Consider the following 20453-nt stretch of genomic DNA (forward strand, 5'->3'; position numbering starts at 1 on the left):
CGTTTGAGGTGTATTCTGAAGTGGAGGGTTCATCTGCTGAGAAGTCTGTGACTTCTATGGAGGAAGATTCGCAGACAATATTAAAAGGTGTAGGGTCTCCGAGTAGTAGTAGTGGGGGGGGGGGGGGGGGGGGTGAGAAATCTAAGAAGCGTGTATCTAAAGCATCCTGATGGCGGTTAAATCTCAAAATATTTATTTTAGCCTGGACCGTGTTTAGTTGCGGTTTGGGGTTTGTAGTCTCTGTTTTGTTGTCATTTAATAACGAGTTTCTTTCCAAGTTATCTGGGCAGTGAGCTGTTTTCTTTACCTGCTGATGTAAGCATGTTTGTTTTTATTTAGTTATTATTATATTATTGTTTAGTTATTTCTCATTTTTTGTTTTTATTAATAGGCTGTATGTTTGTATAATTTTTAAATAAACCCTCTAATCGCCCCACCACATGTACACACTATTAACCACTAGCCGACCGCACGGGGGAACTGCAAACAAGGCGATTCCCCGTTCTGCCTAATGACATGTCAGAGATATTCTAATCCCAGTGATCGGGAGCAGTGATCTCTCATGTCCCAGTGAGCCCATCCCCCCCCTACAGTTAGAACACACACTTGGGAACACGCTTAACCTCTTGATCGCCCCCTAGTGTTAACCGCTTCCCTGCCATTGCCCTTTTCACAGTGATTAGTGCATTTTATAGCACCGATCAATGTAATAATGTCACCGATTCCCAAAAGGTTGAATTTGGGGTCAGATTTGTCCGCCGCTATGTCGCAGTCCCGCTAATTGCCACCATTACCAGTAAAAACAATAAAAAATAATAATTAAAGTCCCTAAATCTATCCCATAGTTTGTAGACACGATAACTTTTGCACAACAAACAATCAATATACGCCTATTGCGACTTTTTTTTTTTTTTAACCAGAATACATATCGGCCTAAATTGAGTTATACATTTATTTTATATATTTTTTTTGGATATGTATTATAGCAGAAAGTTAAAAAAAAAAAAGTTTTTTTTTTTAATTGTTGGTCTTGTTTATAGCGCAAAAAATAAAAACCGCAGAGGGGATCAAACACCACCAAAAGAAAGCTCTATTTGTGTGAAAAAAGGGATGTGAATTTTGTTTGGGTGCAGTGTGCGCAATTGTCAGTTAAAGCAACGCATGCTGGGCGCTCGCAGGAATGAATATTCGCTTTCCTAACACTAAACCGCCTCTCCGCCAATCAGGTGCTCGGGTCTGTTACCTTTCATCTGATTGGCTGAAATGACAGGCCCCGCTATTGGACGCCCAGCGGGAGGAGAGGACGGGAGATGAGGACGGCAGGAGACGCATGGAGGACCCCGTTTCCCCACCAAGAAAGGGTAAGTGCCGGGCGGGCAGACGGCAAGTGGGCAGGGGTCACACTGGGGGCATTCAAGGGCACACTGGCAGCGTTTGATGATTTTTTTTTTCACATTTTTTTGCTCCCCCCAAAAAAATCTGGAGCACCAGCCACCACTGGTGAACACTGAGCCAGAAGCTTCTGTCACCCTAAAGCCGCGTACACACGGGCGGACTATATGGCCAACTTAGTCCGTCAGACAATCCGACGGACAGTCCGTCCTACTTTCGAATGAACGGACTTGACCACACACGATGAACACGAGTCCGTCGAAAGCTTGCGCGATGACGTGTACAGCACGTACGACGGGACTAGAAATAGGAAGTCCAATACACAGCAATGCAACCTTCCGCCGTGTAAATCCTTTCTGAGCATGCGCCATTCTTAGTCCGTCGAACTAGCCTACTCACGAGCGGATTGTCCGCTGAAACCAAAGTTGGACGCACAATATTACGGAAATTCCGAAATACTTAGTCCGCCAGACTGCACGCTGAAAAAGTCCGCTGAAGCCCACACACGAGCGGACTGTCCGCTGAAATGTGTTTCGACGGACTAAGTTGGCCAGACAGTCCGCCCGTGTGTACGCGGCCCAAGGAGACCTTTAAAGATAACCATACCTTTAAAAGTCATCTTCATTTCACCTTTCCCATGGACTCCAATGTATTTCCCTAAGATGATGTCTCCATATCACTCATCTTTAATCATGATGTAATGATGTAACAATGTGGGGGCAAGGGGGGGTGAGAAACAAAGCTTGTGAGGGTGTCAGGCAGTGCATATTAGCTTCTCTCTCATTGCAAATAAAGAAGCCAATAATGGAAAGTGGATCTCTGTAGGGCTATCAGAGGTCTTCAAGTTGCAATTTCTTCCTCTTCAATGGATATCATTTCCAGACTGAGTTAGAAATCGATTGGCCATTTCAGTCCCCTCTGATCAATAATTAGCTATCAGTCTAAACAAGTAAAATCCATACACCCCACCTGCTCCACCCAGACAAATAACTAGGATGCTGACAAGACCCGGGAAAACTTCCACACATTCAATAATATGTCATCCTTCATTACAAAAAAAGATTCCCATCATCCTCTGAACACTAGCAGAAATACTGTATCAGGCTGTCAATAGAAGAGTCTCCACTTACAGCCAAAATGATTATAGTGGGGGGGGGGGGGAGGCGAGAGACACAAACCCCCATCTACAGTGTTTTCCATGTGTAGCTCTTTCAGTCAAGGGCAGGACAAGGGGTGGGCAGGAGGGACGGCTGTCCTGGACATTGTGGTATCATGTGAGGTGGGGGGGGGCACCACAAGGAGGATGGGGGGGAGGGGATTTGTGTTAGAAGGGGAATTTGGGGGTGTCAGAGGATAAGAATTGTTCTACTAGGGGAAATTTGGGGAGATGAGCTAGCAGTGGTGATTTAAGGGGATTTATGTTGGGGGGGGGGGGGGAAGATTTGTGCTAGGAGGGGGAATTTCAGGGGGTTTGTGCTAGAAGTAATATGCTGGTGGGGTATGGGGAAATGGGGGGGGAATATTTTTTTTTGGGGGGGGGGGGGTTGTACTAACAGGGATGATTGGGGCTTGTGCTAGGATGGGGGATGAGAGATTTTGTGCTTGGAGGGGGGAGCGAGGATTTGTGCTCAGAGGAGAAATTTGGGGGGTAGAGGATTTGTACTAGGAGGGGGAATCTTGTTTTTGGGGGGTGGATATGTGAAGGGGGTTCATGGGGAATGAGTTGATTTGAGGGGGGGGGGTGTTGGGGTATTTTTGCTGACATATAAAGATCATATATCTGGGGGGGGGGGGGCACAATTTCGTATGATCGCTGAGCTCTAGATGACCTTGTCCCGCACTGCTTTCAGTGCTATATTTAAAGGTTGGAGGGAAAACACACACAAGCACGAAGCTCAGACATTAGGATAAGTGGTTTTAATAAAAATCGGCCATAATTATTCTGCCCGGGTCCGCTCGGATCGGGTGCGCTTTGGCTAATTTGAAGAAAATCGTAAGAATTTTAGAAAGCTGAATTTTGTTGTCTTTTTGGGATATAACCGATTTTTTTTTTTTTTTGTATTGCTCATTTTTTACATGCATACTATTCTAATATAGATTCAAGGATTCTTTTTTTTTTGGTGGATATTTGTATATTAGATATTCTGTAAGGCACCTCCAATGTAATAGTAAGACCAACGCCCAGTTAGAGATTAAAAAATGGAGGACCCCTTTAGGATAAAAGTTCACATTCCTCTAACCAAACATCTATCGATACAACATAGACAATGATACAATGTATACACAATGTAATCTTAATAAATATATAATCAAAATTCCTCCATATAGAAATGCATTTTAAAAGTGAAACAGTTTCCAGGCTAATTCTGGTCTGCCGTATGTCCTCTAATTCTACCACAAATAGATATCGGTAAAACAGATGTAAAAAAAAAAAAAAAAAAAAAAAAAAAAAAATTCACACAATTCCATTCCTATATTTACTGTATATCACTCAGAATTATCAGCAGATCAAGATCTAATGAGGTAAGGAGAAGAGAAACAATGACTCCTCTCCTGAAATACTCTGCACTGCCGGAGGACTCCGCTCCCTCCTCTATAAGGGCCGGTTCACACTGCGAGCCGCGGCGAGGCGTCTCCGACTTCCTCGCCGCGACTTGCAGGGGGGGTCAGCGGCGACTTGCAGAGGACTTCTGCATAGAAGTCAATGCAAGTCACCCCCGAAGTCGCCCCGAAGTAGTACAGGAACCTTTTTTCTGAGTCGGAGCGACTCGAGTCGCTCCTCTCAGAACGGTTCCATAGCACTGAATGGGGGCGACTTGCGGGAGCGAGGCGAGGCGAGCCGTGTCGCTTCGCCTCGCGTCGCAGTGTGAACCGGCCCTTACTCTCCTCCCTCCTCTACCCAAATACTCTGCACTGCTGGAGGACTCTGCTCCTTCCTCTACCCAACTCTCCTCTCCTAAAATACTCTGCACTACTGGAGGACTCTGCTACTTCCTCTACCCAACTCTCCTCTCCTGAAATACTCTGCACTGCTGGAGGACTCTGCTACTTCCTCTACCCAACTCTCCTCTACTGAAATACTCTGGTAGAGGAAGGAGCAGAGTCCTCCAGTAGTGCAGAGTATTTCAGTAGAGGAGAGTTGGGTAGAGGAAGTAGCAGAGTCCTCCAGCAGTGCAGAGTATTTCAGGAGAGGAGAGTTTGGTAGAGGAAGGAGCAGAGTCCTCCAGTAGTGCAAACTCTCCTCTCCTGAAATACTCTGCACTGCTGGAGGACTCTGCTTCTTCCTCTACCCAATTCTCCTCTCCTGAAATACTCTGCACTGCTGGAGGACTCTGCTCCTTCCCTCAACCCAACTCTCCTCTCCTGAAATACTCTGCACTGCTGGAGGACTCTGCTCCTTCCTCTACCCAATTCTCCTCTCCTGAAATACTCTGCACTGCTGGAGGACTCTGCTCCTTCCCTCAACCCAACTCTCCTCTCCTGAAATACTCTGCACTGCTGGAGGACTCTGCTCCTTCCCTCAACCCAACTCTCCTCTCCTGAAATACTCTGCACTGCTGGAGGACTCTGCTCCTTCCTCTACCCAATTCTCCTCTCCTGAAATACTCTGCACTGCTGCAGGACTCTGCTCCTTCCCTCAACCCAACTCTCCTCTCCTGAAATACTCTGTACTGCTGGAGGACTCTGCTCCTTCCTCTTTAACCCTCCTCTCCTGAAATACTCTACACTGCTGGAGGACTCTGCTACTTCCTCTACCCAACTCTCCTCTCCTGAAATACTCTGTACTGCTGGAGGACTCTGCGCCTTCCTCTATGACTCTCCTGTCCTGAACTACTCTGCACTGCTGGAGGACTCTGCTCCTTCCTCTACCCAACTCTCCTCTCCTAAAATACTCTGCACTACTGGAGGACTCTGCTCCTTCCTCTACCCAACTCTCCTCTCCTGAAATACTCTGCACTGCTGGAGGACTCTGCTCCTTCCTCTACCCAACTCTCCTCTCCTGAAATACTCTGCACTACTGGAGGACTCTGCTCCTTCCTCTACCCAACTCTCCTCTCCTAAAATACTCTGCACTACTGGAGGACTCTGCTCCTTCCTCTACCCAACTCTCCTCTCCTAAAATACTCTGCACTACTGGAGGACTCTGCTACTTCCTCTACCCAACTCTCCTCTCCTGAAATACTCTGCACTGCTGGAGGACTCTGCTCCTTCCTCTACCCAACTCTCCTCTCCTAAAATACTCGGCACTACTGGAGGACTCTGCTACTTCCTCTACCCAACTCTCCTCTCCTGAAATACTCTGCACTGCTGGAGGACTCTGCTCCTTCCTCTATCCAACTCTCCTCTCCTAAAATACTCTGCACTACTGGAGGACTCTGCTACTTCCTCTACCCAACTCTCCTCTCCTGAAATACTCTGCACTGCTGGAGGACTCTGCTCCTTCCTCTACCCAACTCTCCTCTCCTGAAATACTCTGCACTACTGGAGGACTCTGCTCCTTCCTCTACCCAACTCTCCTCTCCTAAAATACTCTGCACTACTGGAGGACTCTGCTCCTTCCTCTACCCAACTCTCCTCTCCTGAAATACTCTGCACTGCTGGAGGACTCTGCTACTTCCTCTACCCAACTCTCCTCTACTGAAATACTCTGGTAGAGGAAGGAGCAGAGTCCTCCAATAGTGCAGAGTATTTCAGTAGAGGAGAGTTGGGTAGAGGAAGTAGCAGAGTCCTCCAGCAGTGCAAAGTATTTCAGGAGAGGAGAGTTTGGTAGAGGAAGGAGCAGAGTCCTCCAGTAGTGCAAACTCTCCTCTCCTGAAATACTCTGCACTGCTGGAGGACTCTGCTTCTTCCTCTACCCAATTCTCCTCTCCTGAAATACTCTGCACTGCTGGAGGACTCTGCTCCTTCCCTCAACCCAACTCTCCTCTCCTGAAATACTCTGCACTGCTGGAGGACTCTGCTCCTTCCTCTACCCAATTCTCCTCTCCTGAAATACTCTGCACTGCTGCAGGACTCTGCTCCTTCCCTCAACCCAACTCTCCTCTCCTGAAATACTCTGTACTGCTGGAGGACTCTGCTCCTTCCTCTTTAACCCTCCTCTCCTGAAATACTCTACACTGCTGGAGGACTCTGCTACTTCCTCTACCCAACTCTCCTCTCCTGAAATACTCTGCACTGCTGGAGGACTCTGCTCCTTCCCTCAACCCAACTCTCCTCTCCTGAAATACTCTACACTACTGGAGGACTCTGCTACTTCCTCTACCCAACTCTCCTCTCCTGAAATACTCTGCACTGCTGGAGGACTCTGCTCCTTCCTCTTTAACCCTCCTCTCCTGAAATACTCTACACTACTGGAGGACTCTGCTCCTTCCTCTACCCAATTCTCCTCTCCTGAAATACTCTGCACTGCTGCAGGACTCTGCTCCTTCCCTCAACCCAACTCTCCTCTCCTGAAATACTCTACACTACTGGAGGACTCTGCTCCTTCCCTCAACCCAACTCTCCTCTCCTGAAATACTCTGCACTGCTGGAGGACTCTGCTCCTTCCTCTTTAACCCTCCTCTCCTGAAATACTCTACACTACTGGAGGACTCTGCTCCTTCCTCTACCCAATTCTCCTCTCCTGAAATACTCTGCACTGCTGCAGGACTCTGCTCCTTCCCTCAACCCAACTCTCCTCTCCTGAAATACTCTACACTACTGGAGGACTCTGCTACTTCCTCTACCCAATTCTCCTCTCCTGAAATACTCTGCACTGCTGCAGGACTCTGCTCCTTCCCTCAACCCAACTCTCCTCTCCTGAAATACTCTACACTACTGGAGGACTCTGCTACTTCCTCTACCCAACTCTCCTCTACTGAAATACTCTGTACTGCTGGAGGACTCTGCGCCTTCCTCTATGACTCTCCTCTCCTGAACTCCTTACACCCCCCCCCCCCCTCATCAGTTAGCTAAATTATAACCCAGGTCCTAGTCACCAGGGCAAATGTCAAAAAACCAATATGGCGGCAGGCAATCTGTATTTTTGTACTGGGAGTATGTAATTTACAGACTGGTGGGCGACATGTTCTTGTTGATTGAGCTGATGGTTGTATTTTACTTTAAACTCTTTGTGGGAATTTATATTGGGTACTAATGTGTCCCGGTACTCTTAGTTCTGGGTGAGTAAAACTTCTGATCTCCTCCCATAAAGGGGACACTTAGATCCCACCATATGTCTCCCCCCCCCCCCCCCCCCCCTACAATTAACATGATTTGGTGGCTCATGGAGATCTGGAAAATATTATTGTCCCTCAACATTGGGATAGGAGTACTTTGCAAGGGGTGGGGCGAGGCAACCAAAACATTAACACAGAATGTGGCACAGTTCTCATTTACAGGGTTTTTCCACATTTGTCATCTAAGAGGACATAAGAGCCAACACTCACCTGTGGTTCCCCGCTGGGTTTCCGGACGCTGATGTGCACAGAGTCTGGATGATGTAAAGGGGAACCTGACGAGTGGAATCCATTAACTGCAATGGCAAAAAACAAAAAACAAAACAAAAAAGTCATGTAACATACCAGTCGAGACCCTGTGGGAGCAATCAGGACCCTTCTTACGAGGGCAGTCCATCCCAGTGTTGTTTAAGTTACAAGTGGAGTCTGGTGGGTTCAGGTTGATAATAGCACATAGTATACAGAACTGACTACAGTGCATAGAGTATAATGGACTAACAATCGTACATGCAGTATACAGGACTTACAATAGTACATACGGTATGTGTCACCCCTTACCTAGCCTCCGTCTTATCCCCTTAACGCTCAATGTAACCCTGGACCCAGATGGTAAGCCTAACCCCAAACCTAATTCTAAAACACTTTCCTAGTCTGTACTGCTATCTAGATCGGCAAGAGCCATAATCTGAAATCTGAAATGAAGCTGGCCATACACCAGTAACATTTCATTCAAGAATTTTCATTTTCAGAATGCTTGTTTGATTATCTGAAGGTTAGTGTGGGCCAAACGACATTCATTTTCAAGCAGTGTAAAAGGAAATATTTCTCGAAGGGCCTGAATTCAAACGGATCTGTAGGTTCATTGGAAAGCTGGTTGAAATTGGGCAAAACTCAAGATTTTTGGCCAGCATAGCCTTAAACCCAACTCCTAAAATTGGACAGTTAACGTCAATACTTAGACTAACTGCCACCCCTTAGCCCTTGTACACACGGTCGGAGAATCTGTCGGAATGTGTCCTATCGGACCGTGTCATCGGATAATCCGACTGTGTGTGGTATGCATCGGACTGATTCCGTCGGAATATCCGTCGGACCCAATTTTCCAACTTGTTGGAAATATTCTCCGACCAACTGGTTCGATCGGACAAACTCCGATCATGTGTAGAGAATTTTGATCGGACCAAGTGCCACGCATGCTCAGATCAAATTCCTACATCAAAGCTATTGGCTACTAGCCTGAACCTAGTCCCATCGTAACGAAATTACGTCATCACGTTCTGAATGATGGGATTTTTCGACAACTTAGTCCGACCGTGTGTATGCAACAGTTTCGGACAAGATCCAACGGACAAAATCCAACGGATTTGGTTGTCCAAATCTCCAACCGTGTGTACAGGGGCTTACACAACCTCCATCCTAGCCTTCAAATTTTCAATGTAACCCTTGACCCTGATGTAGACCTAAGCCCAAACCTGATCCCGAGCTCCTTTCCCAGTCCTTGCTGCTGTCCTGACCTCGAATTAGATAAAAGCCATAATCTGAGATCCACAATTAAGGCTGGTCTTACGCCAGTAGAATTTTATTTTATTCAAAAACTTATTTTTTCGGAATGGCAATTCGATGATCCAATGGTTAGTGGGTTCAAATCAATGTTCATTTTCAACCATAGCGATGGGAAAGTTCAAAGGAGCACAATGGAAAGTTTTTCTCGCACAAACTAAATTCTAACGGATCTGTAGGTTTCCTCATCTTCACTTGCTTTTGCAATGGTGCCCCTTTCCCAGTCCTTACTGCTTTCCTGACCTCTAACCCAACAAGAGCCGTATTCTGAGATCTAAATTTAGGCTGGCCATACACCAGTAGAATTCCACTCAAGAATTTTCACTTTTAGAATATTTTTTGATTGTTCAATGGTTAGGGGGGACAAAACATTTATGTTCAATTATAGTGGAAGAAAATATTGAGGCTGAATTCAATCTGATCTGTAGGTTAATTGGAAAGCTAGTTGAAATTGGCCAACACTGGAGATGTGTGGCTACCATAACCTTAAACCCAACTGCTAAAATTAAGCATTTTACATCAATACTTAGCCTAGCTCTGAGTGTCACCCCTTACACAGCCCCCATCTTATCCTTCAAGCCCTCAATATAAACCATTGATCCCAATGTAGCCCTAACCTCTCCTTTTCCAGTCCTTACTGCTATCCTGACCTCTAACCCAACAAGAGCCGAATTCTGAGATCCAAAATTAGGCTGGCCATACACCAGTAGAATTCCATTCAAGAATTTTCACTTTTAGAATATTTGTTTGATTGTCCAATGGTTAGGGGGGACAAAACAACATTTATGTTCAATTATAGTGGAAGAAAATATTGAGGCTGAATTCAATCTGATCTGTAGGTTAATTGGAAAGCTAGTTGAAATTGGCCAAGACTGTAGATGTGTGGCTACCATAACCTTAAACACAACTGCTAAAATTAAGCATTTAACATCAATACTTAGCCTTATACAGCCTCCATCTTACCCTTCAAGCCCTCAGTGTAACCATTGACCCCAATGTAGGCCTAACCTCTCCTTTTCCAGTCCATACTGCTATCCTGACCTCTAACCTAGAAAACCTTCATCTGAGATCCAAAATTAGGCTGACCATACACCAGTAGAATTTCATTCAAGAATTTTCATTTTCAGAATGTTTGTTTGATTATCCAATGGTTAGTGGGGACAAAGCAAACGTTATTTTCAAGCAGAATGACAAGAAAATGTCAAAGAAGAGGATGGAAAATATTTATCGAAGGGATTAAATTCATCTTTCATTCATCCAACTGATCTGTAGGTTCAATGGAAAGCTGGTTGAAATTGGCCAAAATTGGCAATGTATGGCCAGGCATAGCCTTAAAGTGGTTGTAAACCCTTACAAACCACTTTGACCTACAGGTAAGCCTAGATTAAGGCTTACCTGTAGGTCCAAGCAATATCTCCTAAACCTATATGGTTTAGGAGATATTTGGCTGAAAACGGGCACCGCTATCTACGGCGCATGCGCCGTAGACAGCGGCGCGCAGGCGCACTGAGCACGGCATTTCCAAGAATGGAGCTGCAGCGCGTGTCGACTCCCGTGCGCATGCGCGGTAGTGACGGCTTCGCTGAATGACAGCGGCGGAGCTGCGAGACCCCACCAACAAGATGGATGCGGCGGACTACAGGGGACAGCGGCGACTTCGCTGGCTCCTGTGTCAGGTAAGTGACACATAATGGGCTACTATGCGATGCATAGTAGTCCATTATGCTTTACCTTTGCAGGGAATGAAAGAGGAATTAAACTCATCAGGGTTTACTTCCTCTTTAAACCCAACTCTTAAAATTCTTCAAATATTGTATTTAATGTCAATACTTAGCCTAACTTCCACCCCTTACCCAGCCTCCATCTTATCCTTCAAACCCTCAATGTAACCCTCACACAAAACCTGATCCCGTGTCAGGTCACCCTGAGGCGAGGTGACAGATGCACACCGTAGGGATCAGGAGTGCACCGCAAGGTTGTGGACCCTACGGCTGACTGCTGCAGACGGGAGACAGATCCCACTGGGGTTAGAGCGTAAGATTCCCTGGGGCGTGGAGTCTAAGAGCCAGCAGGTGTTCACCAGCGCCTATAGTGGTGAGGAAGGACTTGGCTGCAACTGGCTCCAGGTCGCGACCCCCAGGGTCCCCCAGCTCACACCCACAGTAGGCAACAGGAGGATAGGGATAGTGAGGGACAAAGCCAAGGTCGGGGCCACAAGCAGACAGGAGTAGTCAGGGATACGCCAAAAGGTCAGGATCACAGGCAAACAGGCATAGTCAAGGACACGCCAAAGTCGGTAACGGAAAACAACAGAAGAGCACACGGCACGTAACAGGAAGCTAACACACAAAGGTTGATCAGCGGGGTTGGCCTGCAGTGCACAGGTTAATATAGAGTTCTCTGATAGGAGCTAGGGTGGATTCATGCCAGAGGATGGATTACAAAAGCAGTCAGGTGAGGGTCGGCTGGTCTCTAGAGATGAACACATGGAAACAGGTAAGCAGACCAACTCTATTGCATAACCATGACATCCCGAGTTCCTTTCCCAGTTATTACTGCTGTCCTGACCCCTAACCTGATAAGAGACATAATCTGGGTTCCAGAATTAACTGGTTTTGCACCAGTAGAATTTCATTCGAAAGCTGTTGCTTTTGAAATGTTATTAGATCATCCAATGGCTAAGCCAGCCATAGACGGTTCGAGTCTTGGCCGGTTCAGCAGGTTTTGGCTGAGATTCAAACCATGTATGGGTAGGCTGAACACAATGGCTAGGGGAAAAATCGGATAGGCTGGTTGTACCCAAGTTGATCGAGTGATCAACTTGGGTACAACCAGCCTATTCGATTTTCCCCTAGCCATTGTGTTCTCCCCTATCCGGGGAGAACACAATGGCTCCGCGGGAGGGATTCCACCACCAACACGGACTGTTGATGGGGGAACCGAGCCATTTTCTTTCCTGCAACCCGTCTATGGCCAGCTTTAGTGGGTTCAAATCAACATTCATTTTTGACCATTGTGAAGGGAAAATTCTTCGGAGTAAGATGGAACCTTTTCCTTGAACAAATAAAATTCTAAATGATCTGTAGGTTTCTTCATTCTTTTTTTTTTTTGCAATGGAAACCTGGCTGAAACTGGCTAAACAAGCTGATGTATGGCCAGCAGAGACCCCAACCCAACTCCTATAAGCCCCCGTACTCACGGTCGGACATTCTGCCAACCAAATCAGTCGGATTTTGTCCGTCACACGGTTGGACAAAGTTGTCGAAAAATCCGATCTTTCAGAACGTGATGACGTAATTTTGTTACGATGGGACTACGTTCAGGCTAGTAGCCAATAGCTTTGATGTAGGAATTTGATCTGAGCATGCGTGGCACTTTGTCCGATCGGAATTCTCTACACATGATCGGAGTATGTCCTATCGGACCAGTTTGTCGGAAAATATTTCCAGCAAGTTGGAAAATTTGGTCCGACGGATAATCCGACGGAAACAGTCCGATGCATACCACACACAGTCGGATTATCCGACAACACGGTCCGATAGGACACATTCCGACGGATTCTCTGACCGTGTGTACGGTGGCTTAGTGAGCATTTAACATCAATATTTAACCTGAGTTTTATCCTTACCCGGCCTCCATCCTTACCTTTGAACCATCAATGTAACCCCCTGACCCTCGTGTAAGCCAAACCCCAAACCTGATCTTGAACCCCTTTCCCAATCCTTACCACTGTCCTGACCTCTAATCCAACAAGTGGTATACCAAAATAAATGTGGCCAAACATCAGTACAATTGAATTCCAACGTTTTTGTTTTTTCCCGCAATGTTCATTCCATCCAATAGTTAGTGGGGCCAAATCCATGTTTATTTTTTAGTATAGCGATGAGAAAATTTGAAAAAGCAGTATGGAAAATTCTTGAACGAACCAAAATTTACATGGTAAACGCGGTTTTTGTTTGGGAAAACTCATACATATTGTAATGAAACCTGTTTAATAGGTCTGGGATTCCATTCAAGTAGAAGGTCTAGACCAGGGGTGTCCAAGACATCTATGAATGCGGCCCAACCCTAAATCATAAACCTACTTAAAAATCTTTTGGGGGGGGGGAATTTTTTTTTTTGTAAAAATGCTTTCACGCTTAGCAAACACGTGGCCAAAGAAAAAGTTGACAGGGTCTGTTTACTGGACTTTTCAAAGTAAAATATCTCACTCTTCACAATCATGCCTTATTCATGTCATTAGTTACCTACACTATACTGTATTGTCAAAAGTATTGGGACACCTGCCTTTACACACACATTAACTTTAATGGCATCCCAGTCTTAGTCCGTAGGGTTCAATATTGCGTTGGCCCACCCTTTGCAGCTATAACAGCTTCAACTCTTCTGGGAAGGCTGTCCACAAGGTTTAGGAGTGTGTCTATAGGAATGTTTGACCATTCTTCCAGAAGCGCATTTGTGAGTTCAGGCACTGATGTTGGGTTGGAGGAGAAGGCCTGGCGGCTCTCAGCCTCTGCTCTAATTCATCCCAAAGGTGTTCTATTGGGTTGAGGTCAGGACTCTGTGCAGGCCAGTCAAGTTCCTCCACCCCAACTCGCTCATCCACGTCTTTATGGACCTTGCTTTGTGCACGGGTCCAAATAATTTAGTGGAGGGGCGATTATGGAGTGGACTTTTTCAGGGCTTGGGCTTGGCCCCTTAGTTCCAGTGAAGGGAACTCTTAAGGCGTCAGCATACCAAGACATTTTGGACAATATCATGCTCCCAACTTTGTAGGAACAGTTTGGGGATGGCCCCTTCCTGTTCCAACATGACTGCACACCAGTGCACAAAGCAAGGTCCTTAAAGACATGGATGAGCGAGTTTGAGGTGGAGGAACTTGACTGGTCTGCAGAATTGAAGCTGTTAATGCTGCAAAGGGTGGGGCCAACGCAATATTGAACCCTACGGACTAAGACTGGGATGCTAGTAAAGTTCATGTGCGTTTAAAGGCAGGTGTCCCAATATTTTTGACAATATAGTGTACTGTGTATTTATGAGCAACAGGAAACAAGACTGAAAAAATAAAAATAAAATTAGAATTATAAAAAGTGGATCTAATCTGCCATTTGATCAATACTGATTGGGTAGCCTGTTTAAATTTGCTGATTTGTACACACTGAGATTTTTTGTTATTGATTATTGCTTTATTGTATAGATTTAGTGCAGTATTTAAATGTTCTATATTCGAGACACGTGATCACGTTCTTCTCTACCCTTGCTCCGGTTAGCGAATGATTCCTGGACTGAAATGCAAGATGACACTGCGAGCAATTGGCGCCATTCAAGGCATGGTGGAGTCAGTCTGCAAGTGTCCAAACTTCCGCCATTTTTTTCTTTTTTTTTTTTACTATAAGAATCCAAAAGAAGCTCCTTGCTTCTTCTGCGAATTCCACAGCGTAACGGGATTACAGGAGGCGATCCCATTATACGCTGCGCAGCAGGAGATGCACGGTGGTATAAATAAACCACATGACAGCGCCTCTTCATGCTGCATCGATTTCCTTTCCCCGGCTCTAAAACCCCAAACACGATGGCAGGGCATCCTTCACCCAGCGACGACGACTCGCCGTTTCTCCCACCGCCCGCGCCACAATTATTTATTTCCAGATACTCTGCAAAAAAAAAAACACCAAATTTTTCTTTTCAGCGCGGATTATCTCTCGTTCGCTTAACGAGTGAAATTTCAAAAAAAAAGTCATCGGTTTTTCGAAGAGCTTTTAAAGCACGTTCAGTGCGGCTCTGTTGCCGTGGCAACTGGCTCCGTGTCTTCCAGGCGGTGCAGTGGGAGACGCTGGAACGCAATGGAAGAGAAATTGAGTGGAATAAAATAGATATTGTACACAAATAGGAAGGGGAGGGCATTATGTGCGTTTATGGAGTCGCCGTTCCGCTTTGAATTCGATGATATCAGCCGTGGCTCGCCATCCTGCTTCGGAGAAGGCAATAGGAGGGAACAGGCTCTCGCCTCAGGGGCGAAACATAGAAAAGCTGCACGATGTATAGATGATATTATTGCCGTGATGATAATCTGTGCGCAGGCTGACAGCTGAGATCTAACAGACGGTATATGATATATCGCCGACAGGAGGGGGGGGGGGGATACGTTCATATTGCTGTCTGTGCAGATATCATTGGTTTAAAGGAAACCTGTCACCAGAGAAATAAGCAGGCTGCCATTGGTGACCTACTCCTGAAAAGACTATCGTCTTGCCTGCTGTGTTATTTCTCCAGTTTGGAACACATCCAACACCACCACATTTGGGGGTCCTTGGCATGCCACCCCAAAACCTTCCAGAGGGATGGAAGGATTGCAGAGTCACACCTGAGATTCAGGGGGTTTTGAAGGTCTGCCGAGTCCCACCAAGGAGTCAAGAGGAATGAAAAGATTGAGGAGTCCCATCTGAGACTTGGGTGAATGGAAGGTTTCCAGAGTCCAACCTTAAAACTGGGGATGGTGTAAGGTTCGCAAATTCCCACCTGAGAGTAGGGTAGGGACAGGGGGACTCTGATGTGAAGGGGCAGCAGGACAGGACTTACCATTGGGTTTGACTGGGCTCAAGGCCATGGGCCCCACCCAATAGGGGGCCCCGCAGAGATACATAGCCAAGTGTACTCGGCTCGGCTCCGCTCACAGTCCCGCCCTATGATGTACATAACACATGGACTGGGCGTGACTGTGAGCCGAGCCGAGTACTCTCGGCTACTCTTGGCTCCGCTCGGGACTGCGAGAGGACCAGAGAGCCGCCGAGAGCCATCGAGAGGACCCAAGAGCCGCCAAGAGAACCAGAGGGCAGCCAAGATACACAGGACTCTGTATCTCGGCGACACCATTTTTAAACTTCAAGACTGCAATGACAAGGCTGCAAATGACACTGGGGCAAGGCTACACTGGACAAGGCTGCAATCACACTGGACAAGGCTGCAATCACACTGGACAAGGCTGCAATCACACTGGACAAGGCTGCAATCACACTGGACAAGGCTGCAATCACACTGGACAAGGCTGCAGATGGATGGACAAGGCTGCAGATGGATGGACAAGGCTGCATTGATGGGCATTTAAATGTATTTTTTTTTTCCCTTAAACTTCCCTCCTAAAAGTTTTTTTCCCTTAAAATTCCCTCCCAAACTTGGGGTGTGTGTTATAGGCCCGGCGCATGTTATACGCTGATAAATACGGTAATGTATAGACGGTAGGGCCCGAAAGTGACTCAAGCCCAGGGGCCCCCACTACCCTAAGTCCTGTCCTGAGGGGCAGCCCCATTTTAGAATAGGGTGCCTCAAGATAACCTACTTAAAAAGGACGCCATGAGTGAAAGATGATTGAGAAACACTAGTCTAGGAAATCAGTTTGTGGAGTCCCACCTGGGGGGCTAAGGAGGGTGGAAGATTTTGCAGAGTCCCACCTGGGAGTTAGAAAAGGCAGAAGGTTCGCAGGATCCCACCAGAGAGTTGGGGAGGAAGGAAAGTCTATGGAGTCTCACTTGGGAATAAAAGAGTGTGGAAGGTTAGCAAAGCCCCACTGGAGAGTTATGGACAGTGGAAAGTTTGCGGAATCCTGCCCGAGTTGCAGGGAGGATATACGGTTCATGGATTCCCACTTCAGAGTCTGCGAGGTTGAAGGGTTAGCAAATTCCCATCTGAGAGTTAAGGAAGGTGGAAGGTTTGTGGATTCCCACTGGAAAGCCAGGGAGGGTGGAAAGATTGCAGATTCCCATCTCAGAGTCAGGGAAGGTTGAAGGTTTGTGCAGTTACACCTAAAGCCCCATAGACACTATCAGTTTTTCCTTCAGATTTACCAAAACCATATAATATGAGGTCAAACCTTAGGAGTTTCAATGTGTATGCAATCAGGTAGGCCCTTGCACTACATGGTTTTGGTAAACCTGAAGGGAAAAAAAAATCAGCAGAAAATCTGAGCCCTTGTACATACGGTCGGACATTCCGACGGAAAATGTTCGATCGGACCGTGTTGTCGGATAATCCGACTGTGTGTGGGCTCCATCGGACTGTTTCTGTCGGAATATCCGACCAACAACGTTTTAGAGCTGGGCTATAAAATTTTCCGACAACATGGTCCGATCGTTTGTAGAGAATTCCGATCGGACAAAGTGCCACGCATGCTCAGATCAAATTCCTAGACCAAAGCTATTGGCTACTAGCCTGAGCGTAGTCCCGTCGTAACGAAATAACGTCATCGCATTACGAACGATCGGATTTTCCGACAACTTTGTCCGACCGTGTGTATGCAACACAAGTGTCGGACAAAATCCGTCAGACAAAATCCGACGGATTTTGTTGTCGGAATGTCCGACCGTGTGTACAAGGGCTGATAGCGTGTATGGGGCATAAGAGTCAATGATTTTCGAAAGAAAATTCTTTCAGAATTTGATCCATGTATGTGTGGCTTAAGAGTCAGGGAGGGTGAAAGGTTTGCAGATTCCCAACTGAGAATCAGAGTGGATGGAAGGTTTGCCAAGTCCCACCAAAGAGTTAGGGAGGGTGGAGGGTTCGCAGATTCCAAACAGAGTCAGCGTGGGTGCAGGGGTAGACCGACAACTCATGGGGCCCCCAGGCAATAGGAGATTATGGGGCCCCCAGGCAAATCAGACATTATGGGGCCACACAGTATACACAAAGACACACACACAGTATACAATCACACAGTATACACAGACATGTTTCTATTGGCTGAGATGGTACTGGAGAGGTGGAGCAGCTATAATCTCAGGATTTTTAGACCAAAAGGATGTCGGTAAGGGACATTTCAGAGACAGATGTAAAAAAAAAACACAGATTTTTACATATTTTCCCTGGTTTTACTGAGGCTGGCAACCCTGATGGGGCCCCCAAGTGGCACGAGGCCCTCGGGCAGTGCCCGAGTGGCCCAATGGTCAGTCCGCCCCTGGGTGGGTGGAAGGTTTGCGGAGTCCCACCTCAGAGTTGGGGAGGGTGAAAGGTTTGCCGAGTCCCACCAAAGATTTGGGGAGAGTGGAATGTTTGCAGAGTCCCACCGAAGAGTTGGGGGAGGGTGCAAGGTTTGCTGTGTCCCACTGAAGGGCTTGCCGAGTCCCACCGAAGAGTTGGGGATGGTGGAAGGTTCATACAGTTCGATCAAAGAGAGTCAGGGAGGGTGGAAAGTTCACAGAGGCCAACCAGAGAGTTATGGAGGATGGAAAGTTCGAGGAGTGCCTCACCTGTAGGAAGTGACGTCTTTTTCACTATTGGGCTCTTCAGGCTGACAGGTGAGCTGTTTGGTCTCTCCCATGTCGTTTCTTTAAAAGAAAAAATTAAAAATTAAATTAGCCATTTTTCACTTAAAGGCATGTTCACACAGCAAATCAACACTTAATTCCTAAATTGTCTGAACACATCCTGCAGTCATACATAATATATCACTACATTTATGGTGATCTTTGAAGCTCATTATCCACTATCTGCACTTTGCAACTCAAGATCAATCAAGATCGATCACAGATTGCCAACATTAAGCTCACCAATGACATCAGTAGCAATTGACTAACTGCAAAGTGCCACAATTATCAACTGAAGTAGAATTCACCAGTCAATCAATCCCACCCGCAGGAATCTGCTATCAATTATGAAGAAAATGAAATCCTGTTTACGCCTGGTTGCTCGTTTTAACTTTTGCCAATACATTTTTCATCATTGATCCAGACAGGAGAGACAGGTTCTCTGTCAGTGGTTCTCAACCCTGTCCTCAAGTACCCCCAACAGGCCAAGTTTGCAGGTTTTTCTTTATCTTGCACAGGTGCTTTAAATCAGAGTCAATGGCTTGGTGTTTTGGACAGCTGTTTTATCTAAGAGAAATTCCCAAAACATGGCCAGTTGGGGGTACTTGAGTACAGGGTTGAGATCGCTGCTCTATGTGACCTCATCCCAGTTTGTTACATCTGAAGGCCGCATCATTCTCACTATTTTCAACCCTCAGGTGAAAAAAAGGCTCATCTGACTGATTGGAAATCAATTCCACATTGTACAGCAGGTGGGGCGACAGAATCTTTATTCACAAACACCGAGCGCGCATCAAACATACCTCTGCAGAAGCAGAAGACATATTATGGATTTCCAGGAGCATTCAGCTGAAAGGACAGAACAAGGTTCAACGTCTGATCACATCAATCTCAAGACAGATTCAGGATGACCAGATAGCACATTCCTAGCTCCAAATCTGGCCAAGCTCCACTGCCCTCTTCCCTCCCAGTGTCCTCCTTTCCTCTCCAAGTATCTCTCTTTCTCCCTCAATGTCCCCCTTACCTATCCAAGTATTCTTCCTCGCCCAGGTATCCCTTTTCCAATTATTCCCCTCCCAATGGCAGAGAACGCTGATTGGGGTGTTCTGGTGGAAACACAATAGCTTAGGCCAGGGGTGGGCAACCTTGGCACTCCAGCTATGATGAAACTACAAATCCCATCATGCCTCTGCCTCTAAGAGTCATGTCTGTGATTGTCAGGGTCTTGCAATGTCTCATGGAACATGACCACAGCTGGAGGGCTGAGGTTGCCTACCCCTGGCTTAGGAGGCGATATCTGAACTAACCTTGCATGGTTCGGTGGCTCATACCAGATCCGACAGGTTTGTTTTTTCGTTCAACCCCAAAACAAATAGTGTTTACAAGGCTTAAAAGCCTCTTTGTTAATTAAGACTGATCTCCATGTTTTATGCTGGGTGTGTAACAGCATAGAACAGTAGCTGTAGTTACATGCTCCAGATTCCAATGATGGTGCCTGCTCCCCTACTATGATGATGGTGCCTGCTCCCCTACTATGATGATGGTGCCTGCTCCCCTACTCCACTGATGGTGCCTGCTCCCCTACTCCACTGATGGTGCCTGCTCCCCTACTCCGATGATGGTGCCTGCTCCCCTACTCCGATGATGGTGCCTGCTCCCCTACTCCGATGATGGTGCCTGCTCCCCTACTCCGATGATGGTGCCTGCTCCCCTACTCCGATGATGGTGCCTGCTCCCCTACTCCGATGATGGTGCCTGCTCCCCTACTCCGATGATGGTGCCTGCTCCCCTACTCCACTGATGGTGCCTGCTCCCCTACTCCACTGATGGTGCCTGCTCCCCTACTCCGATGATGGTGCCTGCTCCCCTACTCCGATGATGGTGCCTGCTCCCCTACTCCGATGATGGTGCCTGCTCCCCTACTCCACTGATGGTGCCTGCTCCCCTACTCCACTGATGGTGCCTGCTCCCCTACTCCACTGATGGT

General features: G+C 46.8%; 1 protein-coding gene across 2 annotated transcripts in view; it reads right to left on the reverse strand.

Moving 5' to 3' along the window:
- Positions 1 to 20453, reverse strand: part of GAS7 (growth arrest specific 7) — a 178058-nt gene that overhangs the window by 55068 nt on the left and 102537 nt on the right. For both annotated transcript variants that reach the window (XM_077458791.1, XM_077458790.1), the window contains exons 3-4: positions 18410 to 18487; positions 7821 to 7906 (exon numbers count right to left, since the gene is read on the reverse strand). In XM_077458791.1, coding sequence (XP_077314917.1) covers positions 7821 to 7906; positions 18410 to 18487 — 164 coding nt within the window. The remainder of the gene's footprint in view (positions 1 to 7820; positions 7907 to 18409; positions 18488 to 20453) is intronic.

This window comes from Lithobates pipiens, unplaced genomic scaffold (genome assembly GCF_037356315.1).
Source record: "Lithobates pipiens isolate NorthernLeopardFrog02 unplaced genomic scaffold, aLitPip1_a1.2 Scaffold_28, whole genome shotgun sequence".
NCBI classification, from domain to species: Eukaryota; Metazoa; Chordata; class Amphibia; order Anura; family Ranidae; genus Lithobates; species Lithobates pipiens.